Raw genomic sequence first — 22,542 nt, 5'->3', positions numbered from 1 at the left:
CTCCTTCTAGCCCTGTGACCAAGTTAATTAAGCACTCTGTGCCTCAGTTGCCATATCCAAACAGTGGAAAAATACTAGAGGGTTAAAGGAATTAACACACATTCCATTTTAGAATTAGGTAGCTCACATTGCTTTTGTATTAAAATGAGGGTGGGGCCCTTTAATTCTTTAGGCCTTGTGAGATCAGGGGGAAGAGGCTGTAGGCCCTCTCTCTGACCCTGCCAAATCATTTTGCTCTCCCTTTTTCTTTACCCCATTGATTTCCCCTGTATCACCAGGGTGAAAAATGTGCAATGCAGATCTGACCGTGTAATTCCCTTGCGTAAAGTTTAAAACTGTTGCTGGTGGAATAAAGCCCTTAGCTCCCTAATATGGCATATGAAGGCCCTGCCTGTTTTTCCAGTATTGTCCACCCGTGCTTTTCTGCTTCCTGCTGTAGGGCAAGCTCTGTGTTAGGCAGCTACCCATGAAATGATTAAGGAAGAGTGAAGCAGTGCACATGAATTAAGAACAGTGGCACACTCCGAACATAGAGTATGAGTGCAAATGAACATCTTTGGAGGGCATAAAGTGCTTTATAGTGAACCAAAATGTATGTTTTGACTTTCAGGAAGTTTATCATTATGTGAATTGTGGTTTAATGAATTATGCCATAGTTTTCACATACACATTTTTTGTTTGTTTAAGTAAATAGGGACAGCAAATTAATGTAGCTCCCTGAATTTTGGGATCTTGACAAATCAAACGGTCACATTTGGTGCAACCCCTAGCATGAAGCAAGAATGCATTCAATTCTGGAAACCCAGTTATATCCACTCCATGTGTGTATCATCAGCAAGAAATACTTGGGGAGATTTTAAGCAGCTTCCCATCCTTTAACAGCTGCTAGCAGTTGTCTGAGCAACAACTTAAGGAAGTCTTCCTGGGTGAACGCAATGGGGGGCATCCCTTTGCTCTGCCCGTCCGCTGGAATATTTCCCCAGCTGTGCACATTTAGCTGCATGGGGCACACGGTTGAGGTTTAAGGAGGAGGGTCTAGGAGGACATGGGGCAGATGGGACTTGGTCTTCCTTCTTCCTTCCTTCCCTCCCTTCCCTTCTTTCTTTCTTCTCTTCCTGTCTTCCTCCCTGCCTTTAAGGGCCTGCAGTGCCATAATTAAATTACATTTTATATATTCCCACAAGCTGCTGAGGTCTGGGAAAAACAAGAGTTGTTAGACTAAGAGCAGAGCAGTCCAGTTCTTTGCATGATCATTTCTTCATTTATTTGTCTGCTTCCCAGAACCTGCATTTGTTATAACAAAAAATCGCCCTTTCCTGGTGAAAAGGTGAACATCAGTTGTTTGGGTTTAATGTGCCTGAGGTGGTTGATTGGCAGATTTTTTTTTTTTTTAAGGTTTTATTTATTTATTTGACAGAGAGAGAGAGTGAGAGCACAAGCAGGGGGAGGGGCAGAGGGAGAGGAACAAGCCGACTCCCCGCTGAGCCGGGATCCCCGTTGCTGGACTTGATCCCAGGACCCTGAGATCATGACCTGAGCTGAAGGTAGACGCTTAACCGTCTGAGCCACTCAGGCACCCCGGTTGGCAGGTCTTTACTGAGCTTTTGTTGTGTTGCAGGCCTAGCCCTTGGGGCAGATACGGTGGTCAGCAATGGGGACACCGTGTGTACTGGCCTAAGTTTACAGTTCAGGTGAAACCTATTAAACAGTTAACTATGGAATTTAATTTCAAAAATTTGTCAGGGGAGGGAAATGCGTATGCCTGGGGAATCTGCGTTAGCCCCATGAGGTCTAGTGTAATAGATTGTCATGAGGAATAAATCTTAAATGTGCATGGTAAATATGAATGATTTGGGGAAAGGTGTTTTTGATCAGTAAGATATTAGAAGTTACTGCATATGTCACACCATAAGTTAGAGATTTGTAGGAAATCTGAATAGAGTTAACATGTATTTATACTCTGGAATATAAATTTAACCCTTGAGTACATGGAATACACTTGAAGACACAGTAGCCAAGGACTATCTAGCCTCCTGAGTCACTAACTTAGCCTGAGCCCCCAACCAAGTCCTTTGCTGGCCATGGTTTGTATCACCTATAAAATAAGGTTCTTGGCCTCTCAAGTTTCCTTTTAACTCTAAAGCTTGTATAATTTCAATACAGAAAAGCTCTATAACCCCCATCCCCCCTAACAGAATGCCCTTCTCATAGTCTTCCCACTTCTTTTAAAAATGGCAGCTCTGTCCTTCCATGGCACAGGCTAGGGATTGGTATTCCCCGATCCTTCTCTTTCTCTCATACCCATCCTGCCCAGTTTGTCAGCAAATCCTCTTGCTGACCACGTCTCACCACCTCCCCTCTCATCCTGGTCTGGGCCACCATCAGCTCTTGCCTACATTATTGAGGTGGTCTCCTAAGAGGTCCCCTTCTGTTCTCTACATGGCAGCCAGACTGTTCTCTACATGGCAGCCAGACTAATGCCGTTAAACTAAGTCGGCTTATGTCACGCCCTTACTCAAAGCCCACCACTGCCTTCCCATCTCAGAGTGAAGTCACAACTAGTGTGGTGGCCCACCCGGCCTTACAAGATTTGGCCCCTCATATGATCTTGTTGACCTCATCTCTTCCTCCATTTTCTCCCTCCCTCCATTCCAGTCAAACTGGCCTCCTTGCCTTGCATGCTCCTGCCTCAGGACCTTTGCACCGGCTGCTCAATCCCAAATAGTCTTTCCAGTACCTCCTTCAGATCTTAGCTCACATGTCACATCAATGAGGCTTCCATGGCAATTCTGTGGTAAATTGCAGACTCCTCTGGCCTGGACTTCCTATCTCCTGATCTCTTTTTCTTTACTGCATACCTCAGTGTACACCGTGTTTGTGTTGTCGATGCGTGGTCCTAGACCAGCAGTATCACCATCACCTTGGGAATTTGATAAAAACATAAATTCTGTGCTCTTCTACCCCTGGAGCTGCTGAATCTGAAACCTGGGGAGGAGTGGAGCCCAGCGGTGTGTATGTGAAGAAGCCCTCAGGTGATAGTGATACTCACTGAAGTCTGAGAAGCACTGCTGTGTGCTTACTGATTTTGCTTGCTGGCCGTATTTACCTCTCCTTCCCGCTGCTGCCCCAACTTAAAGGTCAGCTTCATGAAGGAGGGGTCTCTGTTCTACAGTCCCAGTGTTTAAAACTGGAAATGACACTTAGTAAGAGCTCAGCAAATAGTCGTTGAATGAATTAATGAAAATATGACTATTTAGTAAATGTAGATTAAAAGAATACTGAGCAACAGAGTTGAATGTGATCCTCATATTTCAGTGACTCTTCAGTGTTAAGATTCTTAAAAGGTGAGGTTTCCTTTATCATAGACTTAAAAATCTGCAGAGTCTTTGAAGATTGTGTTAGCTTCAACTAATCCTTCTCCAAACTTTGTGGAAATGATGTAAATTGTTGCTTTAAATACTTGTGGCAACTGGAATTGTGCTATTTTAATCATCTCCTATAGGGACCATCTCTTGTAGAGTGTACAGATGGGTCATTCTGGTTTATTGAAAGCTTCTCATATTAGAGCTAGTTAAGTGGAGATTTGTATGAAGAAGACCACCTGCAGGTATATGAATATTGCATTGGAAATTCAGACTTATTAATATTTGATCTAAGTTGCTTGTGCCCGTCTTTGCAAATACGGCCAGCCAGGAGCTCCCGTTGACTTCAGAGCATGCGATGGGCTTGGGAAATGATACCTGTCTAATACACTTACCTAGTGCTCTCCTTTCAACAGCCCTGTTACTTCAGCAAAGTAGGTCTTAGGGATGAGGGGACTGAGGACTGCTGAGCGATTGTGGATGCCTTTAAGGTCGTTTTCAAGGTCGTAAGAGCAAATCATTCTCAGATCTCCTGACTTCTCTTTCAGGCCTTAGCTCACTTCCTTACCGTTGGGCTCCCCTTACCCACCCCCGCTCTTCACACTGTGCGTTTTGACAGTTCAGCCCCCCTGGGGCTCAGTTTTTTCAGCTGTGGATTAAGGAAGGTTGACAAGACTTTCTCCAGGACCTGTCTTACATCAAAATGTTAGAGTGGCCCTTCATTAGCCTCAGTCACTAAAGAAATTCTCTATCCTGTTTGAAAGCTTTCAAATCAGAGGGTGGTCTTGGGCATGGAGGGGAGAGTAAGCCAAGTATCTGTCCTGTGACTACTTTTACCAGAGCATCTTTACAGATATCCTGCCCTCACTGGGGAGCCAGAGAAGAATGGATTTGTGATTGGGGATCACCGTAATTACCACATTTGATAGAAAGCTGACCACTAGTGCGTTCTTGGTCATGCTTGTCATTGGACTTGAGAAAGCTGGCTTGTACCTGGCACCTTTAGCACAGCTGGCCTGGGATTACTGCTCCAGCCTTCTCCTGCCTTCTGCTGGTGCCCCACCAGGTATGGCTTCTGGCTCCACTTGTCACTGGAAATTCACTTGCTTTGGTGAAGGGTTCTGTGGCTCTCACATAGACAGGTAGATTATCTTTGGTTTGCTGTCATCTTAAACTCATGTTCTCCTTCACGCTTTGGCTAATTGATCACATTAGTCAGCTGAACTGTGAACCAGATGTGAATTGACATCAGCCAACACTTACCCTTCTATCTTTTTGTCCCTCTTAAGCCTGGGTTGTCCCAAGTGTGAGAATGGGGAGAATGAGGAATTAGGGAGTGAGTGGCCACTTGTGTAGCCTCGGCCCTTTTACCAATAATTCTGTTGAAATTTTCTTGTTATTCGTCTATGGCGTCATGAATGGTATGTTGATTCTGTGTACAAAGTACAAACAAGTGGCTAAGAACTTCTCCTATATGAGTTAAAATATAGCATACTTGAAGGAAACCTGTTGATGGCAATTTTGAGAGTCTACCCACATGAAAGGCCAATGGTGGGAAGGTTTGCTTCTTTGTGTTTCTTTTATTTTGAAAGGTGAAACTCTTCCTTTAGGGAATACAGAGAGGATGTCTTCTGATTTTTTCTTTTGTTGTCAGAAAAGGCTGTGGAATTGTTATTTTCTGATGTTTCAAAGAAGGTCAGGACTGCCTCTCCCTTCCTCATTCATTGATGGGAAGCGGGTTTTTCAGAGCAGCCGAGAAGTGACTCCTGACTCTTTGCAGCCTCAGGAAATATGGCAGATTGTGTCTTCTGTGAGTGGTTGCCTGGGACACCATGTTGTGGTTGGGGGCTGCAGCCTATAGAGCCAAAGAAGGCCATTGAACACCATTTGCGTACAGGAAGGAATAAATAAGAGTTGAAAACCAGGAGTCTGACTAGAGGAAAGGAGGTTGGGTGGAGAGTGAGGGTTTCAGAGAACTCGTTTTGGTTCTGTCTGGTCCCTCGTCGGGGTGCCAGCCTTCCTCCTGAGCAGGGCAGGTGATGTGTCCCAATCCGTAATAAAGTAGTGATTACGAATAGTAGATAAGGTGCCAACATGTTTATCATTTGCTTAAAAGATGAGCAGATTCAAGGTTATCGTTCAAATCATCTATCACCCTCACAAAATTGCATATCAGAGGTTGAGAAAGGAATAGTGTTACAAACATCCGTGCTGACAATGATGCCTACCCAAAGCCTGTCCTCTCTGCGCCCTGGCGCTCTACTGAGCAGCTGTTACTGTTGGACTGTTAATAGGTATTGTGATCATAAATTATCTTCATGTATCTTAAAAAAAGATTTTGTACAAATTGGGAGTGTGCCACATGTGTGAATTTGTGCCGCTTGACACACCCTTGAGAATCACAGGGTCAGTTCTTTGTGGGACGTGATTTAGGTTTCTAGTATTGCCCTTGTGTTTACTGGGTCATAAAATACATGAGTGTGCATGCATAAATACCTTTTTCCTGCTACTCTCTCTCCACTACTGGAGTTCTTTGCATCTAAGAGGTGAAAGAGGGAAGCCGTGGTGTTGGCAACACTTTGGGATCATCCAGTTGTACCGAATCAGGGCATAGCACCTGCTAGGAAGACCATACTCTTGAGCAATGATTCTCCAACTTCCCTGTGCATCACATCAGCTAGGGATCATGCTACAATGCAGATGCTGACTCAGTAAGTCTGGGGTGGGACCCAAGAGTCCGCATTTCTCCGAGGCTCCTCAGTGATGCTGATGGTTCTGGTCTGTGGACCCCACTTAGTAGCAAAAGTCAAAGATACTTCTTTCTCTTATTTTCTTAGAAGTGTATTGTTCTGTCTCTGGAAGGTTTATGTGAGTGTAGCCCGAAACAGAAACTATTGGCAAAAAAAAAAAGGGAATTAAACTCTTCTTGCATGGTTTTTTTTTTTTTTCCCTTTGAGATGCCTGTGCATTTATTTGTTTTGATTTATGCCCCTGGCATTAAAAGCCATGCTTAATACTAGAGCTGTTTAAAACTCCAGAATTTCACTGTGTACTAAATTGTTTTCTTGCTGATTTTACTGAGTCCTTTTGGGGATTGCAGTGCCTTTAGCATCAGGAAGCATGAATAAACATGGTGGGCCTGGGGAAAGACAGGTGATTTGGAGTTAGGAAGCCTTTGGATACAAATGCCAGAGTGCTTGATGGGCAGGAGATAAAGCAATAAGGGCATTTAATTATCTCACATAACAGAAGTCTGGGGCATTTGGTTCCAGGGTTGGTGCAGAAGCCCAGCGATATCCCAGAGGTCATGGGCTCTATCCTGCTTTCTGTTCTGCATCTCACTGTGTCGGCCAGAGCCTGTCCCCATGGGCTGCTCACTCCCAGCTTCTCATCTTCAATGGCAGTGCCCTCAGCAGGCTGGGGAGTGGGCAGTAAAGGAGCCTTGTATGGTGGTTCTTCTATACAGGCAAAGAATTTCCGTGCACGAGCTTGCACTGTTTGCCCCCTGGATCTTATGGGCCAGAACTAGGGCAGACCCTCAGATCCTCCACCGGTAAGAGGAACCAAACACCATGATTGGCTTAGAGCAGTACGATTAATCCCCTGAGGCCTGGCAAACAAAATCAGGATTCTGGCAGAGAAGAATGGATGTTGGGTAGGCAGCCAACAAGGACTGTTATTGAGAATCTACTATATATGTTCTGAGCTCCCCATTTTATAGCTTGTGAAACCGTTGCTCGAAGCAGTTAAGTAAATGATCGGGAGTGTAGTCGGGATCACCCACAGGCCTGTTTGAGTCCAGAGTGCCTTCTTGGGGCAGAAATGTGGCTCCTTGGTACTCACTGTGTCCATCTTTGGTGCCTCTTCTTTTCCCTTTAGTTTCAGGGATTGTTGGTGGGAGATTCACTAGAAATGGTCAGGACCTCAGGGTACGCCTCTGAGTAGGGACCACACAATCCCACGCCAAGTGTGTCACCATTTGGCCTCTAAAGAGTTGGGTTCCGTTCATGGTGCACTGAAGCGCCACCATCAGAAGAGTGAGAAAACTCCTTTGAGCAAGGCGGTGTTATTTCAGGAAGAAGCCGAGCCCAGGGAGTGTTGGCAGCCACGTCCCAGGTCTTGCCACATCTTCACTTGGCCCCTTGGGATCTGGGCCCAGCTTCTTGCTCTGGCATAGCTGTGTTCCGCTGAGCATGGCCCAGGTACCCAGAGGTGCAGTGCCCACCCAGCGGACTGGAGGCGTCCCCTCAACCACTTCCAAGTCTGGGTTTGTCGGGATTCCCAGCAGGCCTGAGGGGACGGCCCTCCCTGGTTCCGTGCAGCGGCGGCTCTCAGACTCTCTGAAGATGGCAGGGCTCCAGGAGAGTGAAAAGTCGTTCCTACTTCATTTATAAACAAAAATGCAATAAACAGAAAAACTGGTGGAAAGGCTGGCTGTCATCATACGTTAAGAAAATGAAACTGGAAAACAGGGCCTTGGTCAGTGAAAGCAGCTAAAACCGCGGCGCCAGAGCATGCGGTGACCAGGAGGCACTGCAGTTGGAAGCAATAGTCCGGCAGCCTGCCAGCTCCCACCCGCCCAGGGACCTGTGGCCACGTGGGGATGGGGTGGGGGGGCGGGGGGGGCGGGCTTTGCCCTTTTCCACTTGCCTTGTCCGGAGACAGATTTTAACCAGAGGGGGCTACGGTCAGACCTGCACTTGAGGAAGATGAGTCTGGATGGAATAAGCTGGATTGCAGTCGGAAGAGGGGTACTTTTGATTCTGTAACTGCTAAAGCCTCTCCTTACCCTGGTCTGTAGTTTCCTTCCCTCACCAAGAAAGCCAGCGGGGAGAGGGTGCCTAGGAATTGCCAGCAAGCCGAGATGACATCTTTAGTTCTGAGGACCCGGATGGGCTGGGCACATTAATGTATTTCTTCTATTCATGCTGTTTGGATCATGTAATATTGCTATTTAAATTGATAATCACATGTTCCCACATTAGCTCTCACCAGAAGGCTGGGGTTGTGTCTAAATCAAAGCTCTGGAAGCCCCCTGGCTTTAAATCCCACAGGGAGTAGAGGTTATTGTGAACACCCTGAGCCTCCGGAACCGTGAGTAGGGTGCTCTACCACCGGCACACCTTTTACAAAAACAACACAATAAGAACTCAATACGGTGTTTAAAACAACTTTCCATAGTCTGCTCTGTTAGGAAAATATTTGCTTCTGTTTTATACCCACGGTTATATAGTTTGCATTATTTAAATCATAATGTACTTCTTTACGTGCTTCTTCATTCATCCAACATTGGTGGCATGGCATTTTAAGGAAACCTGGGGGACTCAGGAAGGTCGGATGCTGGCAGCCCTGAAAATGTTCCTGGGTGTTTAGAAGCACACTTCAATTTTGCCAGTCAAGTCTTAAGAGTCTCTTGTGAGAAAATAAATAAATAAACCTGGGAGTCAACCCAAATTGTGAAGGGATTGTTTTTGATGATATAAATATGACATTTCAGATTAACCAGGGAACCTCAAACGAGTTTTTCTGTGTTGGGTAATCACAACTTGATCTTTACTCAGGGAAGAGCTCAAGAGTTTTGGAGTATTAACCCCATTACTCCATCTTGTGTTTCCTTTTCAGTACAGAAAAATACACTGAATTTTCTCAAAAAGGAAACCAGGGCTAACTGGCTAACTCCTCTGTGAAGGCCTGTGGATTTTATCCAGACCCTTGATAACTTGCTATGTATGTGGTCTTTGGCAAGACATTTAATCTTTTTAATTCCTTCCTCTCCTTCAATTCCAATAGCGACTAAATCATCGTATTTTCCTAAGAATTTGTCTAATCCTTTCCACTTCCAGAGTCTCTCTAAAGGTACAGGCCCTGTTGATTTTGCTCCTGAACATCCCTGTGTGAGTCCTTTCCCCAGATTTCCTCTTTGGCTAGAGCGAGTGCCGTGGTGGTCTGGGGGCGCTGCATGGATCAGGCTCACCCTCCCTTCCCTGGTTCTTAGACTCTGTAGTTGGGCTCCTCCACAGTCTCGGTGCTTCCCTGCTTTTCTAGACCATGGCCACTGGGGAAAAGAGACTGACTCAAGCAAGGAACTGCCAGGGGGCCCCACGTCTGCGGTGGCTCCCGCTCCCCAAGACCCCCAGCCAGCTGCTGGCAGGTCTCAAGGGATCTGATCTGTTGTAACCTGTTTTGAGTACATTTTAGGAAGCTCTGAGCCATCCACACTTGATCTTAGCCAAAAGGCCGAGCAGCGATGCTCTGAGCCATCCAGTGTTGATTCCATTATTCTCTGGCCAAGTGTTGAATTAACCTGAGCCAATTTCTCATGTGTGACTCAGGTTCCTCCTTCTAGGTATTAGTAGCTATTGTAGATGTTGGAGGCAGGTGAGGGTTAGGGTTGGCTCTTCACCTGCAACGCCACTCCCGGGTCTTAAGGAAATCAAGTTTCAGGCCGAATTTTGCCATTCATTGGCAAGCAAGTCCCTAAAGAGTTCTCACGGTTTGTTCTGTAGGCTCAAGGAAGTTCCTGCTCTCTGTCCCTCTAGGTGAGTGAAAAATCCACGTGAAGACTTGCCAAAATTCCAGATGCAGTTTTCTTGTACACGTATACTTGGCGTGTAGATTCGAACTAGATCTAGAACTGGGGAGGGACTTAGCTTACTCCTGGGCCTGGCTGGATTCTTTTTATTCATGCAAGAGTGGCGAGGATAGCTAAAATAAATATTTTAGCCATTCTCTGTGTGCTAACTACCTTTACTTTCATCCGAGAAGGCTTATTTCTCACATGCATCATGCCTGCCAACAGGTGACTGGCATTATTATTCTCCAATAATAGCCCCTTTTGGGCCTTCACCTGGCTTATACTTATTTATACTTACAGATAGCAGAAATACTTTCAGCAGCTGCTTCCGGCATCCTTAATCAAATGCGACCAGAACCTTCCGGCCCTGGGCACTCTGAGTCAGAATGCCAGTTGACCACTTGGGTCTCACGAATATAATATTGCATATGGTGTATGTTAAAGTATTTTCAGTAAATTTTAGGCCTCATAGCGGCTTAGCAGATTCGTTTTGCAGGCTAAACCAGGGAGGCGTAATTGCTCTATTTTGCCTTTCCAATTTTTTTTAAAGCAAATTTGTTGCCAACAATAACAGAAAAGAGAGGTTTTACATAAAGATCTTGGTATTTGGCTTGCTCTGGGAAAATGGGGACATCGGCCACACCAGGCCCTATTCCTCTTTGGTGATTTTCTTTTCCAGTGGATTAGAAGCAGCCTACACTGAGAATGGGCTCCTGGGGAGGGCCCAGCACTGCCTAGCGTCCCCCTGTGCTGACACTAAGTATCAAGTGCCCTTTAATGGTTGAGATTGGGCTGCTGCTGTGCAGGACCCCCTCCCCCCCTTATTCCTGCCTGGCCCCTCTAGGTATTTGAGCGTTCGACCCTTGCAACTGTCACACACTTTTTCTTCTTTGCTCAACACTTGTGCTTTGCTCAGGCTGTTTCTCTGTCTGGAATGCCATGTCCTTTTAGGCTTGCTTATCCAGGTCTTAACCTCTTCTCGAAGGCCACGTGGTCCGAGGCCCCACTGGGTGTGGAACCTGTCATGACTATGACAGCCCGTAGTTCCTCTGTCCACACAGACAGCACAGCGTAGCTCTGTTCATTGTTTCCTGGCCTCCCTCTCCTTGCTGGTCAAGGCTTAAAGCCAGGAAACCTATCTTTCTCATATTTTGTATCTACCACTGTAAAAATGTTCATGCTTAACCCTCACCCCAGTTCAAAGGCAAAGAATAGTAGCTTATCGATCGAGCTCACATTTGTTGGAAAGCAGATTTATACATGGGGAAAAGAAGCAGAAGAGTGTTATCCATATGAATGTAATATAAAATTAGCAGAACCGAGAAAGCTGGTAAGGAAACAAAGGCCCAGAAGCCCCGGTTAAGTGGTTGGCAGACCCACATGGCTGGGAGCAGCATGGCCCCTGCCGGTGAGGACCATGCTCTTTCCTGGAGGGTCCGCCCACTCTCCACATCAGGTGGCTAATACCGAAAACCCTGCAGGTCTGCCCTGGGGCTCAACATTCACATATATAAAAATAAGACTATTCCCCGAGTGACTTAATCATGTACCACAAACGAGGCAAAGGTGTTGGATGCACATCAGACTAACCACATCCTAACACAAGGGCAGCTGTGAAAAAGCCCCAAGGCGCCGAGAGTCAGGATGTCAAGGATGCTGCCGTTCTTAATCGGGATGTGCAGAACGGCCTCTCCTGACCGTGCTACACTTAGTGGAGGGAACAGCGTACCTGGACGACGACAGATCATCCGGTGCACAGGCAGACTGCGAGGGCCAGTTGGACGGCAGGGCTGATGATGGATCTGGGGGATAACCAGTGAGTCCTTCAGCAGGGGGAGGCTCAAGGTCTCCAGCTGGGGCAGGAGAGGAAAAAGGAGGGAGTCAGATTTGCCTGTTGTGCTGAGGGATTTTGACTTTATCCTGGGGAGGATAGGGGAAGTCCTGGGGAAGGACTTTAAGGCCCTCTGAGGGAGAAGTCAGGTGTGTGACCGAGGAAGGCCTGCTTGCCCGGGCATGGTCCTGGAGAAAGCCGGAGGAAGGTGGGGGTTTAGGAGGCTGCCGCTAAGTGGGTGGATTCAAAAGATGTGAGGGGAGCCTTTCAGTTCCTAGGCTGACAGCATTCTTTCTGGTTTGAGATGCAGCTATTCCCAGAGGCAGGAAGATGGACTGGTTAACTCTATGTGGAGCCTTTGATTCCATGTTGCCAGATAGACGTTCATGGTTTCTGACCCAAGTGTGTCTTGTTGCACTCCCTTTGGCGGTATAGACGTCCCTCTTAGCAAATAAGGACTTTTTTCAGTGGCTCTGCCCCTCCCCCGCCCCTCCTTCTCACCATCCTATGCATGCTGTCTGGAAAGAATAGAGCAATTTTCCTTTTTACACACGTACTCTATGTACTTCAGTCAAAGTGTCGTCTGTCAGTACACAGAAATCTTTATGTATACACATTGGCAATCCATAGGAGCCACTTATGTATTTACTCTGGAGTCATAAGCGTGAGTAGATGTTAGGATTGGCATTTTCTGCTTCTGGAATTTTTGTTCTGAGCTTTAAAGACATTTAACCATCTGTTTATGGCTTTAAAGTGAGTGTTCTAAGTGGAGGCTATGAATAAATAAGTGAATCATGAAGGATATGTTGAAGGGGTCCATAATAAATTGCTACTATACAACTCTTTTCAACTGTTTTTGCATCTCTAAAAAGGTCTAATGTAATTATATGGTATTTTTAAGGAATTAAAAAATTTAATGTTAACTATGGATTTTTATCTGGATTATATCTTTTAGGAGAGACTGGGGTGTAGAGTTGCTTCAACTGCATTAAAAAAATCTATTTTTCCTTAGAGCAACTTCTCATATTCTTACTTATTTACAGATGACATGTACTTAGTATTTTGTTATATAAAAAATTTTTTTTAAAGATTTTATTTATTTGAGAGAGAGTGTGCATGAGCAGGGGGAGGGGCAGAGGGATCAGGAGAAGCAGACTCCCCACTGAGCAGGGAGCCCAGTGCGGACTCCATCCCAGGACCCTGGGATCATGACCCAAACCAAAGGCAGATGCTTAACTGACTGAGCCACCGAGGCATCCTTGTTGCAAAATTATTTTAATAGAAATGTAATGTTCGGTTCATTGTTGAACTTTTCAGAAATACAAGTTAAGTTGAAATTAATATTTTTCAAAGCCGATCATGTTATCTTTTCCTCTAGCCAAATATAGTAGATGCTTACAAATAATTTAATTCACCTAGTTCTTCTGTAAGAACATGAATTTTATTTGCTCCTACCCACAGGAGACTGTTTCACTGGTTCTAGAGATTTCTTTTCACAAGGCTTCATTTTTCCCTCAGAAATATAAGAATTCAAAGACTTTTAGAGTTTGGCACATATGTGCAAATTAAATTATATAGCATTTTCAAAATATGCTTTTGCTTAATATCATGAGAGGAGCAGTTGGAACAAAGACTCCATTTGTCAATTTTTATTCCTTTTACTTGTAGTTGAAATCCTGTTGGGAGTTGATTAAATGTAAATGTAAATAAAATGAAACAGTCAATATATTTCAACTCAGGGAACTGGTTACAGTGTCACTGCATCACAACATTGAAGGCCTAAAGCAAATGCTAATACATTTTGACCTTGGCTTGTGCTTGATGTTGTTCTTTGGTAATTGCTGTCATCCTGGCAAGTCATCAAAGGGGACCAACAAAGGAGAATTATAGGAGAACAATTTGAAGGGGCTCAGGATACATAGTCGGCTGCAGCATTTTGAGGTGTTGACTACTTTTTTTAATTACCATTTACTGGCTTACTACTGAGCTGTCCTTGAGTTGGCTCTAGCTTGTAGGTCTATATTAGCCTTGAGTGGTTGGTACTTTAACTTATCAACTAACTTCAACTTTTAATAAAAATCTATGCAGAAATGCATGCATTAATAATCACCGGGTATTCCTTCTCTGTGGTCACAAACGCACATCATTTTTGCATAAATACACGTCTGTATGTATATAGAGTATTGCCTAATTCATCATCCTACAAAAAGAATTTCTAGTATGTAATAGATGTTAAGAAGAGTATTATTTCATTCTACAAACCATTGTATCTATACTTAAGAAAATTATCCAAAAAGCGAACGTTGGAAAAAAAAAATCTTTGCTGACTGAGCTTTTCCCTTGTGTTGATTGCTACATCTGTACAAACCTGGGCAGTTGGCTTTAGGTACCTGGGTTCGTGGATTTGTTATTGTGATTTTGCCTAAGGTGTCAGCACTGTTTAAGCAAGGCTGTGAGAATGTGGAAGATGAATGTTATTATCCTTTATTTAAATCTTTTTATTGAATTATAATTAACATACAGTGCTATATTAGTTTCAGGTGTGAAATATAATGGTTAAGCAATTCTATACATTACTGAGTGCTCATCACCATAAGTGTAGTCTTAATCCCCTCTGTTTCACCCTCCCCCAAGCCACCTTTAAAAAAATCCACTCCCCAAACATTGATGATATGGAATTAAAGAAGCTGGAAAATAATCATAACAAAAGAAACACATAAAAAGAAACTACATCACATACTGGTTTTACGGCTTCCTGTGCTATTTACCCCCCTCCCCCATGCTATTCTTAGAAATGATTTGTTGAAATGAATCTTAGCAAAAAGCTAAGATCCTTTATATTTAGGGCTCTGAGAATGTGTTTTTATTTTTATTGAATTAATAATTTATGGTTAGTTATGACTTCTGATACCTTTTTGGTAGAACATATAATTTGGTATGCTGAGTTTCTGGACTGGTGGGCTTGCTGACCCATCACCCCTGATGGTGTTCTCTGAAGTGTAGGTTGGCGGGTGGCGGGACTGCCTTGGTATACCCCCGAGAGAGCTTCATGGTGTTTGGAACAATTCATCACCACTGGAAAGGTCCCCAGGAAAAGAGAGGTTTATAAAGTCAGAATGTGTAAGCAATAATATCTTACATAAAATAAGGGTGATTTTTTTTTTTTCTTTTAGATTTTGGGGTAAGTGCATTCTTAGCAACAGGGGGTGATGTTACCCGGAATAAAGTAAGAAAAACATTTGTTGGTACTCCGTGTTGGATGGCCCCCGAAGTCATGGAACAGGTAAAAAAAAAAAAAAGATGCTTTGTATCACTAAATACATTAACATTTCATTCAAGTCAATCATTTTACTAGAATGCATCATGTAACTAAGATTTAGTTCCTGATTGGTGGGCCTTAGCAAAGTAATATCAAAGTTGTACATCGCTGCCGTAGACCTCCAACATAACATGGACTTCCTGGCGGGTGACCTGCCTACTGTATAATTGTGTTTTCTCCTCCTTCTGTTCTTAGGTGAGAGGCTATGACTTCAAGGCTGACATGTGGAGTTTTGGGATAACTGCCATTGAATTAGCAACAGGAGCAGCGCCTTATCACAAATACCCTCCTATGAAAGTAATTACTATTGGAAATAATATGTCGGGCTTGAAATAGGATTTAATGGAATCTGTTCTGTAATTCTCTTAAACATAGTCATTTTTCTCTTAGACCTGAGGAGAATTAATGGAGGAATGCAGCCAAGTTAAATGTTGTCGGATGTGGACAGAATAGCTCAAAAGTGGTCCAGTTCCTGGCTTTGAAGCTCGCGTTACATTCTTAGCAGAGAGCTGTCTGAAGACTGCGATCACTTTGGCCAGTGGAGGCTGAGAACTGGGACAAATGCTGGTCACTACTCTTTTGATAGCCGAAGACCCCAGACCCCCAAGGAAAATCTAAAAATAGATTGCAGTGACATCGTCCTTGCAGATGGATTTCCCCCATTTTTTTTAAATGCTCTGTGACATTTCACCCCTGTGCTGTGTCATGTTGGTGACTCATCTGAAATAAGGGAGCCCAGTATTTTTAGGCAATAACCTACATTTGGATGGTGTTTTCAGATTTTTGTGATTCTTTTAACTGGCCTACGTTATTATTTCACTTATTCTGAGATGGTGGTATCAGGGCTGATGGACCCAATTAGATTTTGTTTGGGGGCTGAAATAGCTGGGGGAAATGATGAAGGTATTTTACAGAGAATACAGTTTCTGTCTTGTTTCAACCTTTTCCTAGGAAAATACTGGAAAAATTTAGGAGGATTAAGAAAAACCTGAGGATAAACAAAGTTCAATAATTTTACTGATTATAAAGTTAATATGTTCTTATGAGGGAAAATTTGGAAGTCCAAAAAAGAATAAAGAAGGAAATAAATCATTCATAATTTCATCAATCACAGACAATCCCTGTTAAGGTCTCAGCGTAGTTCATTACATTGTTCTTTTCTCTCTGTATTTATGTACATATTTTTAACATACTTAAGATTAGGATGTGTGTGTGTATACATACCTGCCTTTGTTAGCAGAAAATTCAAAGTTGAGGCATCTTCTCTGTATCAGTCACCATTCTCGTGGAGACTGTTTGCTATCAAGCATCTTGAAATTATTTATTGTAAAAGGGATCAAAAGGGTCAGTTCAACTGACCTTGTAGAGAAAAAGCACTGAAGCAACTCAGGATTTTCCCTTCCATCTGGTTTTTCGGCATTATTTTTTTCTTATTTCTTGTTTCCTTTATTCCCTACTCCTTTGCGTGTCCCACCCACCCGAATCCCAAGTCCCATTGCTAACCCCAGCCCAACGTCCTGTGGGGCTCTGCTGGGACTTCACAGCTTGCCCACTTTCTTCTGTTTGCTGTTATCCTCCACAATCAATAAACTGTCAGTTTAATCCTTCATCTATTCACACATCTGAAAGTGTTTGAAAGGAGTCTTGGTATGTATAGCATTTGCATAAATTAAGGCTGATTTATGCATTAATGAGGTTTATTCCTTTTATAGGTCAATAGTTTACTACAAATTCTACTCTTTTTTTTTAAACAAGTAATTTTGATGTTGTGAATGAATGGAATTTTTACCTTTTTGATTTGAAGCTGTATTTTGGTTTTGTTTTGTCCCCCCTCCAGAAGCAGTGTGGCCTTTTGCTCTGGTTATGGTTTTTAGGAACTCGTATTCTGGCTAACTTTAAGCGTTCTTACTGCCTCAATTTTGCCAAGGCTTTAAGTGATATTCTGTAGGTTTTCTCATTAAAAAAAAAAAAATCATGTGTTACCTTCTGGGATATTGTGGATTTATTTTTAGGGTTGGCAGTGTGTTAACAGAAGCCTTGAGTACTGGCGGTTCCTTACTTATGAATGACCTGTACACATGAGCGCTCACTGCTGCTCGGCCCCCCCCCACCCCTCCCCTTTCCCAGCCACCACTAAGCCTGTGCTGGAGCTACGTGCTCCCTGAGGCTGTGTGGGAGCCAGTTCCCGGTTCTGTTCCGGCCTTGGGACCTCGTTCTTCACACACACAACAGATTTTGTAAGTTCTGTCAATGGAATAACAAAAAGGTGAAAGGGCACGTGAACAGATTCGCTAATGGAAATGAGTACTTTGAATACACACTTTCGGGAAGGTTAAAATCATGGGAAAGGACCTCCTCATCAAGGATGGTCCCTAGCGCTTCTGTGAAACATTAAGAACTCGAACTAGGGCAGAGGTTGTACTGAGATTCTGTCTTGGTGTTTGTTTCTGCTGCAGGTGTTAATGTTGACTTTGCAAAACGATCCACCCACTTTAGAAACAGGAGTAGAGGATAAAGAAATGATGAAAAAGTACGGCAAGTCCTTTAGGAAATTACTCTCACTGTGTCTTCAGAAAGATCCTTCTAAAAGGTATGTCGAACTTTGTGGATGAGTTAATGACCTGGTTTGAATCACGACAAAGCTTTGTTTGTGGCTGGGAAAAGGCTGTGTGAGGAACCTGGAAGGTACTTCTAGTTGAAGGGAAATCCTGCTCTGGCCCTGGTTTCCAACCTGTTAGTGGAAGAGAGCGTGGGTCTGAGAGGGAGAGGAGTGAGCCTGAGGGAGAGGTAGAGGAAAATTTTTAGTGTTAATGAGATTCACTGTGTTTGTTAGGTATGGGCTCTGTCATCGAAGGAAATGAAGTAAATCAAAAGAAATTGGCAGCGGTGCACTCAGAAATTGAGCTAATATTCTGCACTGTGTAGGTTGAGCTGACCTCTCAGGATTTGAATGTCCTGCTAGCTCCAGTCTAAACCAGGCAGAGCTATTGAATTTTGCATGAGCTTCCTTTTAGTTGCAGAACAAGTTGTGCTGTTTAAAAGATTATCAGTAAAGAAGATTAAGATTTTTGCATTAGAAACATTAATCATATAAACAGAAGCAAATGGTTTGAAATTAACGTTAGGGGTTTCTCTTTATTCTTGGGTTATTGCCCTGCTCTGTAGTGTGTCTGTTTTCTGAGTTTATTTCTTCTTTCTTAACATCTGTGACTTTGAATACCCTGGCTAGTGGTAATATAGCCCCATATCTTTTATTGCTTAAAGAAGGATGTTAATGACGTGAGCCACACAGGCCTTGCCCAGGTAGAGTCTCTTTGTCGAGCTTGGTTGTCTGTGTTGTGGCGCTAGTGTACCATCAGCATAGACCACCCATCTGGCGAGGCCACTGGGGAGTCACTGGCCACCTCATGCGCCCAAGGGTTCGATTTGATACTTATATTTGAAAACGTAGAAACCTGGCTTCTCTTCTGAAGCTTTCCTTTTCAGGGAAGGACCCTGCTTTTGGAGGGATTCCCGTCTTCCTAAATCCTTTATGAAACTTAAGCCTTTTCTCTTTACACAGTAATCTGCTGTTTGAGTAGGCAGCCTTTCTCTAGATTGAACAGAGTTTCCATTATTTTATCCCATGCTTTGTAGCTACTCTTGTCATTCCTTTACATTTTACTGACTTTGCTTTGAATCTTCTCTGTATCAGTCACCATTCTCGTGGAGCTAGGTCGAAAGACTGTTGGCTATCAAGCATCTTGAAATTATTTATTGTAAAAGGGATCATTGTTTTGTCACACCATTAGGCTGTTTCTGCTTAAACATCTTAGTTGCCCTTTCTATTTGATTTGTGGGGCTTGTTTTTCTTCTGAAGTTAAACTCATCTTTCATTGAGGTTACTTCTTCACACTCCTATTGGGTGAAAATGCTCTTAGATTCTCATTTTCTTCTGCAACACTTGCTTGTCTTACGTTTGTATTTGGTGTCGTCTCCAAACGTAAATTTTTGGCATCACCAAGGAAATAATTCGATCCTCCAGAGCCCAATGAGAGAGGTACCTGTTTTCCCAGTTAGCACCGGGTTATTGCTGATGGTCTTTGTGATTCACAAACTAGTTGAGATCCCACCTAGTGGTGATGATGTGTAATGTCACATATTTCTAGCCCTTCTGGAAAGATACTGTAGGGTAGAATTGCTGGTGTACTAATGATACACAACAGTAGATTTCTTTAAGAATTTGTAAATTAGTCAGAATAAATTAGATTAGCATACATTATATTTAACAAATTGTCCTTATTTCTTAATAACCTTGAAAGTCTTGCAGAATTATTTATTATATGAGCTCAAATGTCAGGTTCCTACCACCCTACCGACCCCCCCCAAATTCTCAAATAGAGTTTTGCACCATATATTTGAATTCTTACAAAGTCTTCCTCTCAGAGTGCTCTCTTAGTAACTTATTGATTTACAAAGTATTAATAATTTAAGGACTTCTTTTAGATATTTTCATTATAACATAATCTAATCTCACTATTGTGCAGTTGTCTTCTATAACAGTGTTAGTGGTGCACCAAATTCTTGGGGACTCTTAAAAATTGAAGTATAATTAACATACGGTGTTGTATTAGTTTCAGGTGTACAATATAAGGATTCAAAAACTCTATACTCAGTGCTCATCACGATAAGTGTACTCTTAATCTGCATCACCTATTTCACCCATCCCCCACCCACCTTCCCTCTGGCAACCACTGGTTTGTTCTCCATATTTAAGAGTCTGTTTTGTTTGTTTGTTTTGTTTCTTAAATTTCACATATGAGTGAAATCATATGGTATTTGTTATTCTCTGACTTATTTCACTTAGCATTATATCCTCTAGGTCCATCCATGTTGTTGCAAATGGGAAAATCTCATTCCTTTTTATGGCTGAGTAATATTCCATTGTATATATATATATACCACATCTTTTTTATCCATTCATTTATCAATGGACACTTGAGTTGCTTCCATATCTTGGCTATTGTAAATAATGCTGCAATAAACATAGGGGTATGCATCTATCTTTTTGGATTAGTGTTGTCTTTAGGTAGATACCCAGTAGTGGAATTACTGGATCATATGGTAGTTTTTTTTTAAATTTTTTGAGGAACTTCCATACTGTTTTCCACAGTGGCTGCACCAATTTGCATTCCCACTAGCAGTGCATTTGGTTTCCTTTTTCTCCACATCCTCGCCAACATTTGTTTATCTTTTTGACTAGCCATTCTGACAGGTGTAAGGTGATACTTCTTTGTGTTTTTTTTTTTTAATTAAATTAAATTAATTTTTTTAAGTAAACTGTCCTACAACGTGGGGCTCAAACTCACAATCCTGAGATCAAGAGTCGCATGTTCTACTGACTGAGCCAGCCAGGTATCTCTTTCATTGTGGTTTTGACTTGCATTTCTATGATGATGAATGATATTGAGCATCTTATCATGTGTCTGTTGGCCACTTATATGTCTTCTTTTGAGGAAAAAAATTCATGAAATATGAGAATGGGAAAAAAATATTGAATCTATTATATAGGATGCAGTTTTAAAATATGTATTCATTACTAAATAAGTAAACATTTAATTACTACCCAAATCTGCAAGAAACCATGAATATTTCCTGTCTTCTCTGTCTTTGCTCATGTTATTCAAAGGTTCTTCCTCTTCCTCTGTCGCCCTTCCACCCTCTTTTAGTGCTTACTTGAAAGCATTAATCTTCTTAGCGTTAGATAAATCTGGGTGAGATTCCTAGCCTCATCTACATGACTTAGTTTCCTTGTCTGTAGAATGGGCCTAATAACACCTACTTCATAGGATTGTCATGAGGATGGAATACAATCACGCACCGAAAGAGGATAGCCCGGGGATGCCTGGGTGGCTCAGTGAGTTAAGCCTCTGGCTCTTGGTTTTGGCTCAGGTCATGATCTCAGGGTGGTGAGATCAAGCCCGGTGTCGGGCTCCGGGCTCAGCTTGGAGTTTGCTTGAAATTCTCTCGCCCTCTCCCCCTTCTTGCATGTGCTCTCTCTCTCTCTCTCTCTCTCAAAATAAATAAATAAATCTTAAAAAAGGATAGCACAGTGCCTAGGGGTTCCTAAGTATTCAGGAAATTGGGATTGCCGTTCACTATTTGCCTTTTTCTTCCTGACCGAGTGGAATTATTATGACCCTTAGTTTTCCTACAGTATGTTGAGATATGTCTCTTATAGCACTTTTCACCCTATGCATTTATTGACTTACACATCCAATTTCCTCATACGTTTGTAAGTTTTTTATTTTATTTATTTTTTTTAAGATTTTATTTATTTATTTGAGAGAGAGAGAATGAGAGATAGCACGAGAGGGAAGAGGGTCAGAGGGAGAAGCAGACTCCCTGCTGAGCAAGGAGCCGGATGTGGGACTCGATCCCGGAACTCCAGGATCATGACCTGAGCCGAAGGCAGTTGCTTAACCAACTGAGCCACCCAGGCGCCCATACATTTGTAAGTTTTTTAGAAGAAGAGCCTGTGTCATTCATCTTTATGTCTTTCTTTTTTTTAAATTTTATTTTATTATGTTATGTTAATCACCATACATTACATCATCAGTTTTTGATGTAGTGATCCATGATTCATTGTTTGCGTATAACACCCAGTGCTCCATGCAGAACATGCCCTCTTTAATACCCATCACCAGGCTAACCCCTCCCCTTACCCCCTCCCTCTAGAACCCTCAGTTTGTTTCTCGGAGTCCATAGTCTCTCATGGTTCGTCTGCCTCTCTGATTTCTATCCACAGTGTTGGGTCTGTATTACATATTTGATATTTCTTGAGCAACTGGAGACAATTGGGAGCTTGCAATCTGGGGATGATTTGGACTCACTGAAGAGTGTTTCAGAAACAAACCAGATTCAAGTGGGTTGAGGAGTAAATGCAAGATTTTTGATAATTTTTATTTATTTTGCATATTGATCATCTACTTGTAATCTGAAAGCGGCTGACAGGTACCAAAACCCTGGTCTAGCTGAGTACCTTTTTGGCAACGAGTAGAAACATCACAGGTGAACAGTGACTAGGACAGATTCAGTCCTGTGCTGGAGCCCTCAGGCTGCCTGAGAAGGAGCTGTGTTTGCTGTCAACCTGAGAACTCATGGAACTTTCCTAATTAAAGAGAGCTGGGGTGTTGGAGCTATTTGCCTCATCCAAGTCTGTGCTCTGCACTGGCACAGACTAAGAGGTGCTTATATTTGCATAGCAGAACATGTTGCTATTTCTTAAAAAATAAGCCTTAATCCTGTAGACTATGTACTTCGTATGGATGGCAACTGTAAAAGGAACCAGCATTTTCTTCGAGCAACAGGAGGGTGCATATCACATAGATAAATTCATTAGAAGTGAATAAAACTTGAGTATTTCTTTTGGGGGGAGGGGAGGGTGAGAGATGCCGTTCTCCCCGAGGTCAGTGAG

At 42.9% G+C, this 22,542-nt stretch overlaps 1 protein-coding gene across 3 annotated transcripts in view; it reads left to right on the top strand.

The window, feature by feature from the left end:
* The window catches only part of STK39 (serine/threonine kinase 39), a 296,995-nt gene that overhangs the window by 85,410 nt on the left and 189,043 nt on the right, over positions 1 to 22,542 (top strand). For 2 of the 3 annotated variants that reach the window (XM_027591010.2, XM_027591012.2), the window contains exons 6-8: positions 14,941 to 15,050; positions 15,282 to 15,383; positions 17,543 to 17,676. In XM_027591010.2, the coding sequence (XP_027446811.1) occupies positions 14,941 to 15,050; positions 15,282 to 15,383; positions 17,543 to 17,676 (346 nt within the window). The remainder of the gene's footprint in view (positions 1 to 14,940; positions 15,051 to 15,281; positions 15,384 to 17,542; positions 17,677 to 22,542) is intronic. The other variant, XM_027591011.2, reaches the window with a different exon arrangement.

This window comes from Zalophus californianus, chromosome 3 (genome assembly GCF_009762305.2).
Source record: "Zalophus californianus isolate mZalCal1 chromosome 3, mZalCal1.pri.v2, whole genome shotgun sequence".
Taxonomy (NCBI): domain Eukaryota; kingdom Metazoa; phylum Chordata; class Mammalia; order Carnivora; family Otariidae; genus Zalophus; species Zalophus californianus.
This window is presented reverse-complemented; position numbering and strand designations above follow the sequence as displayed.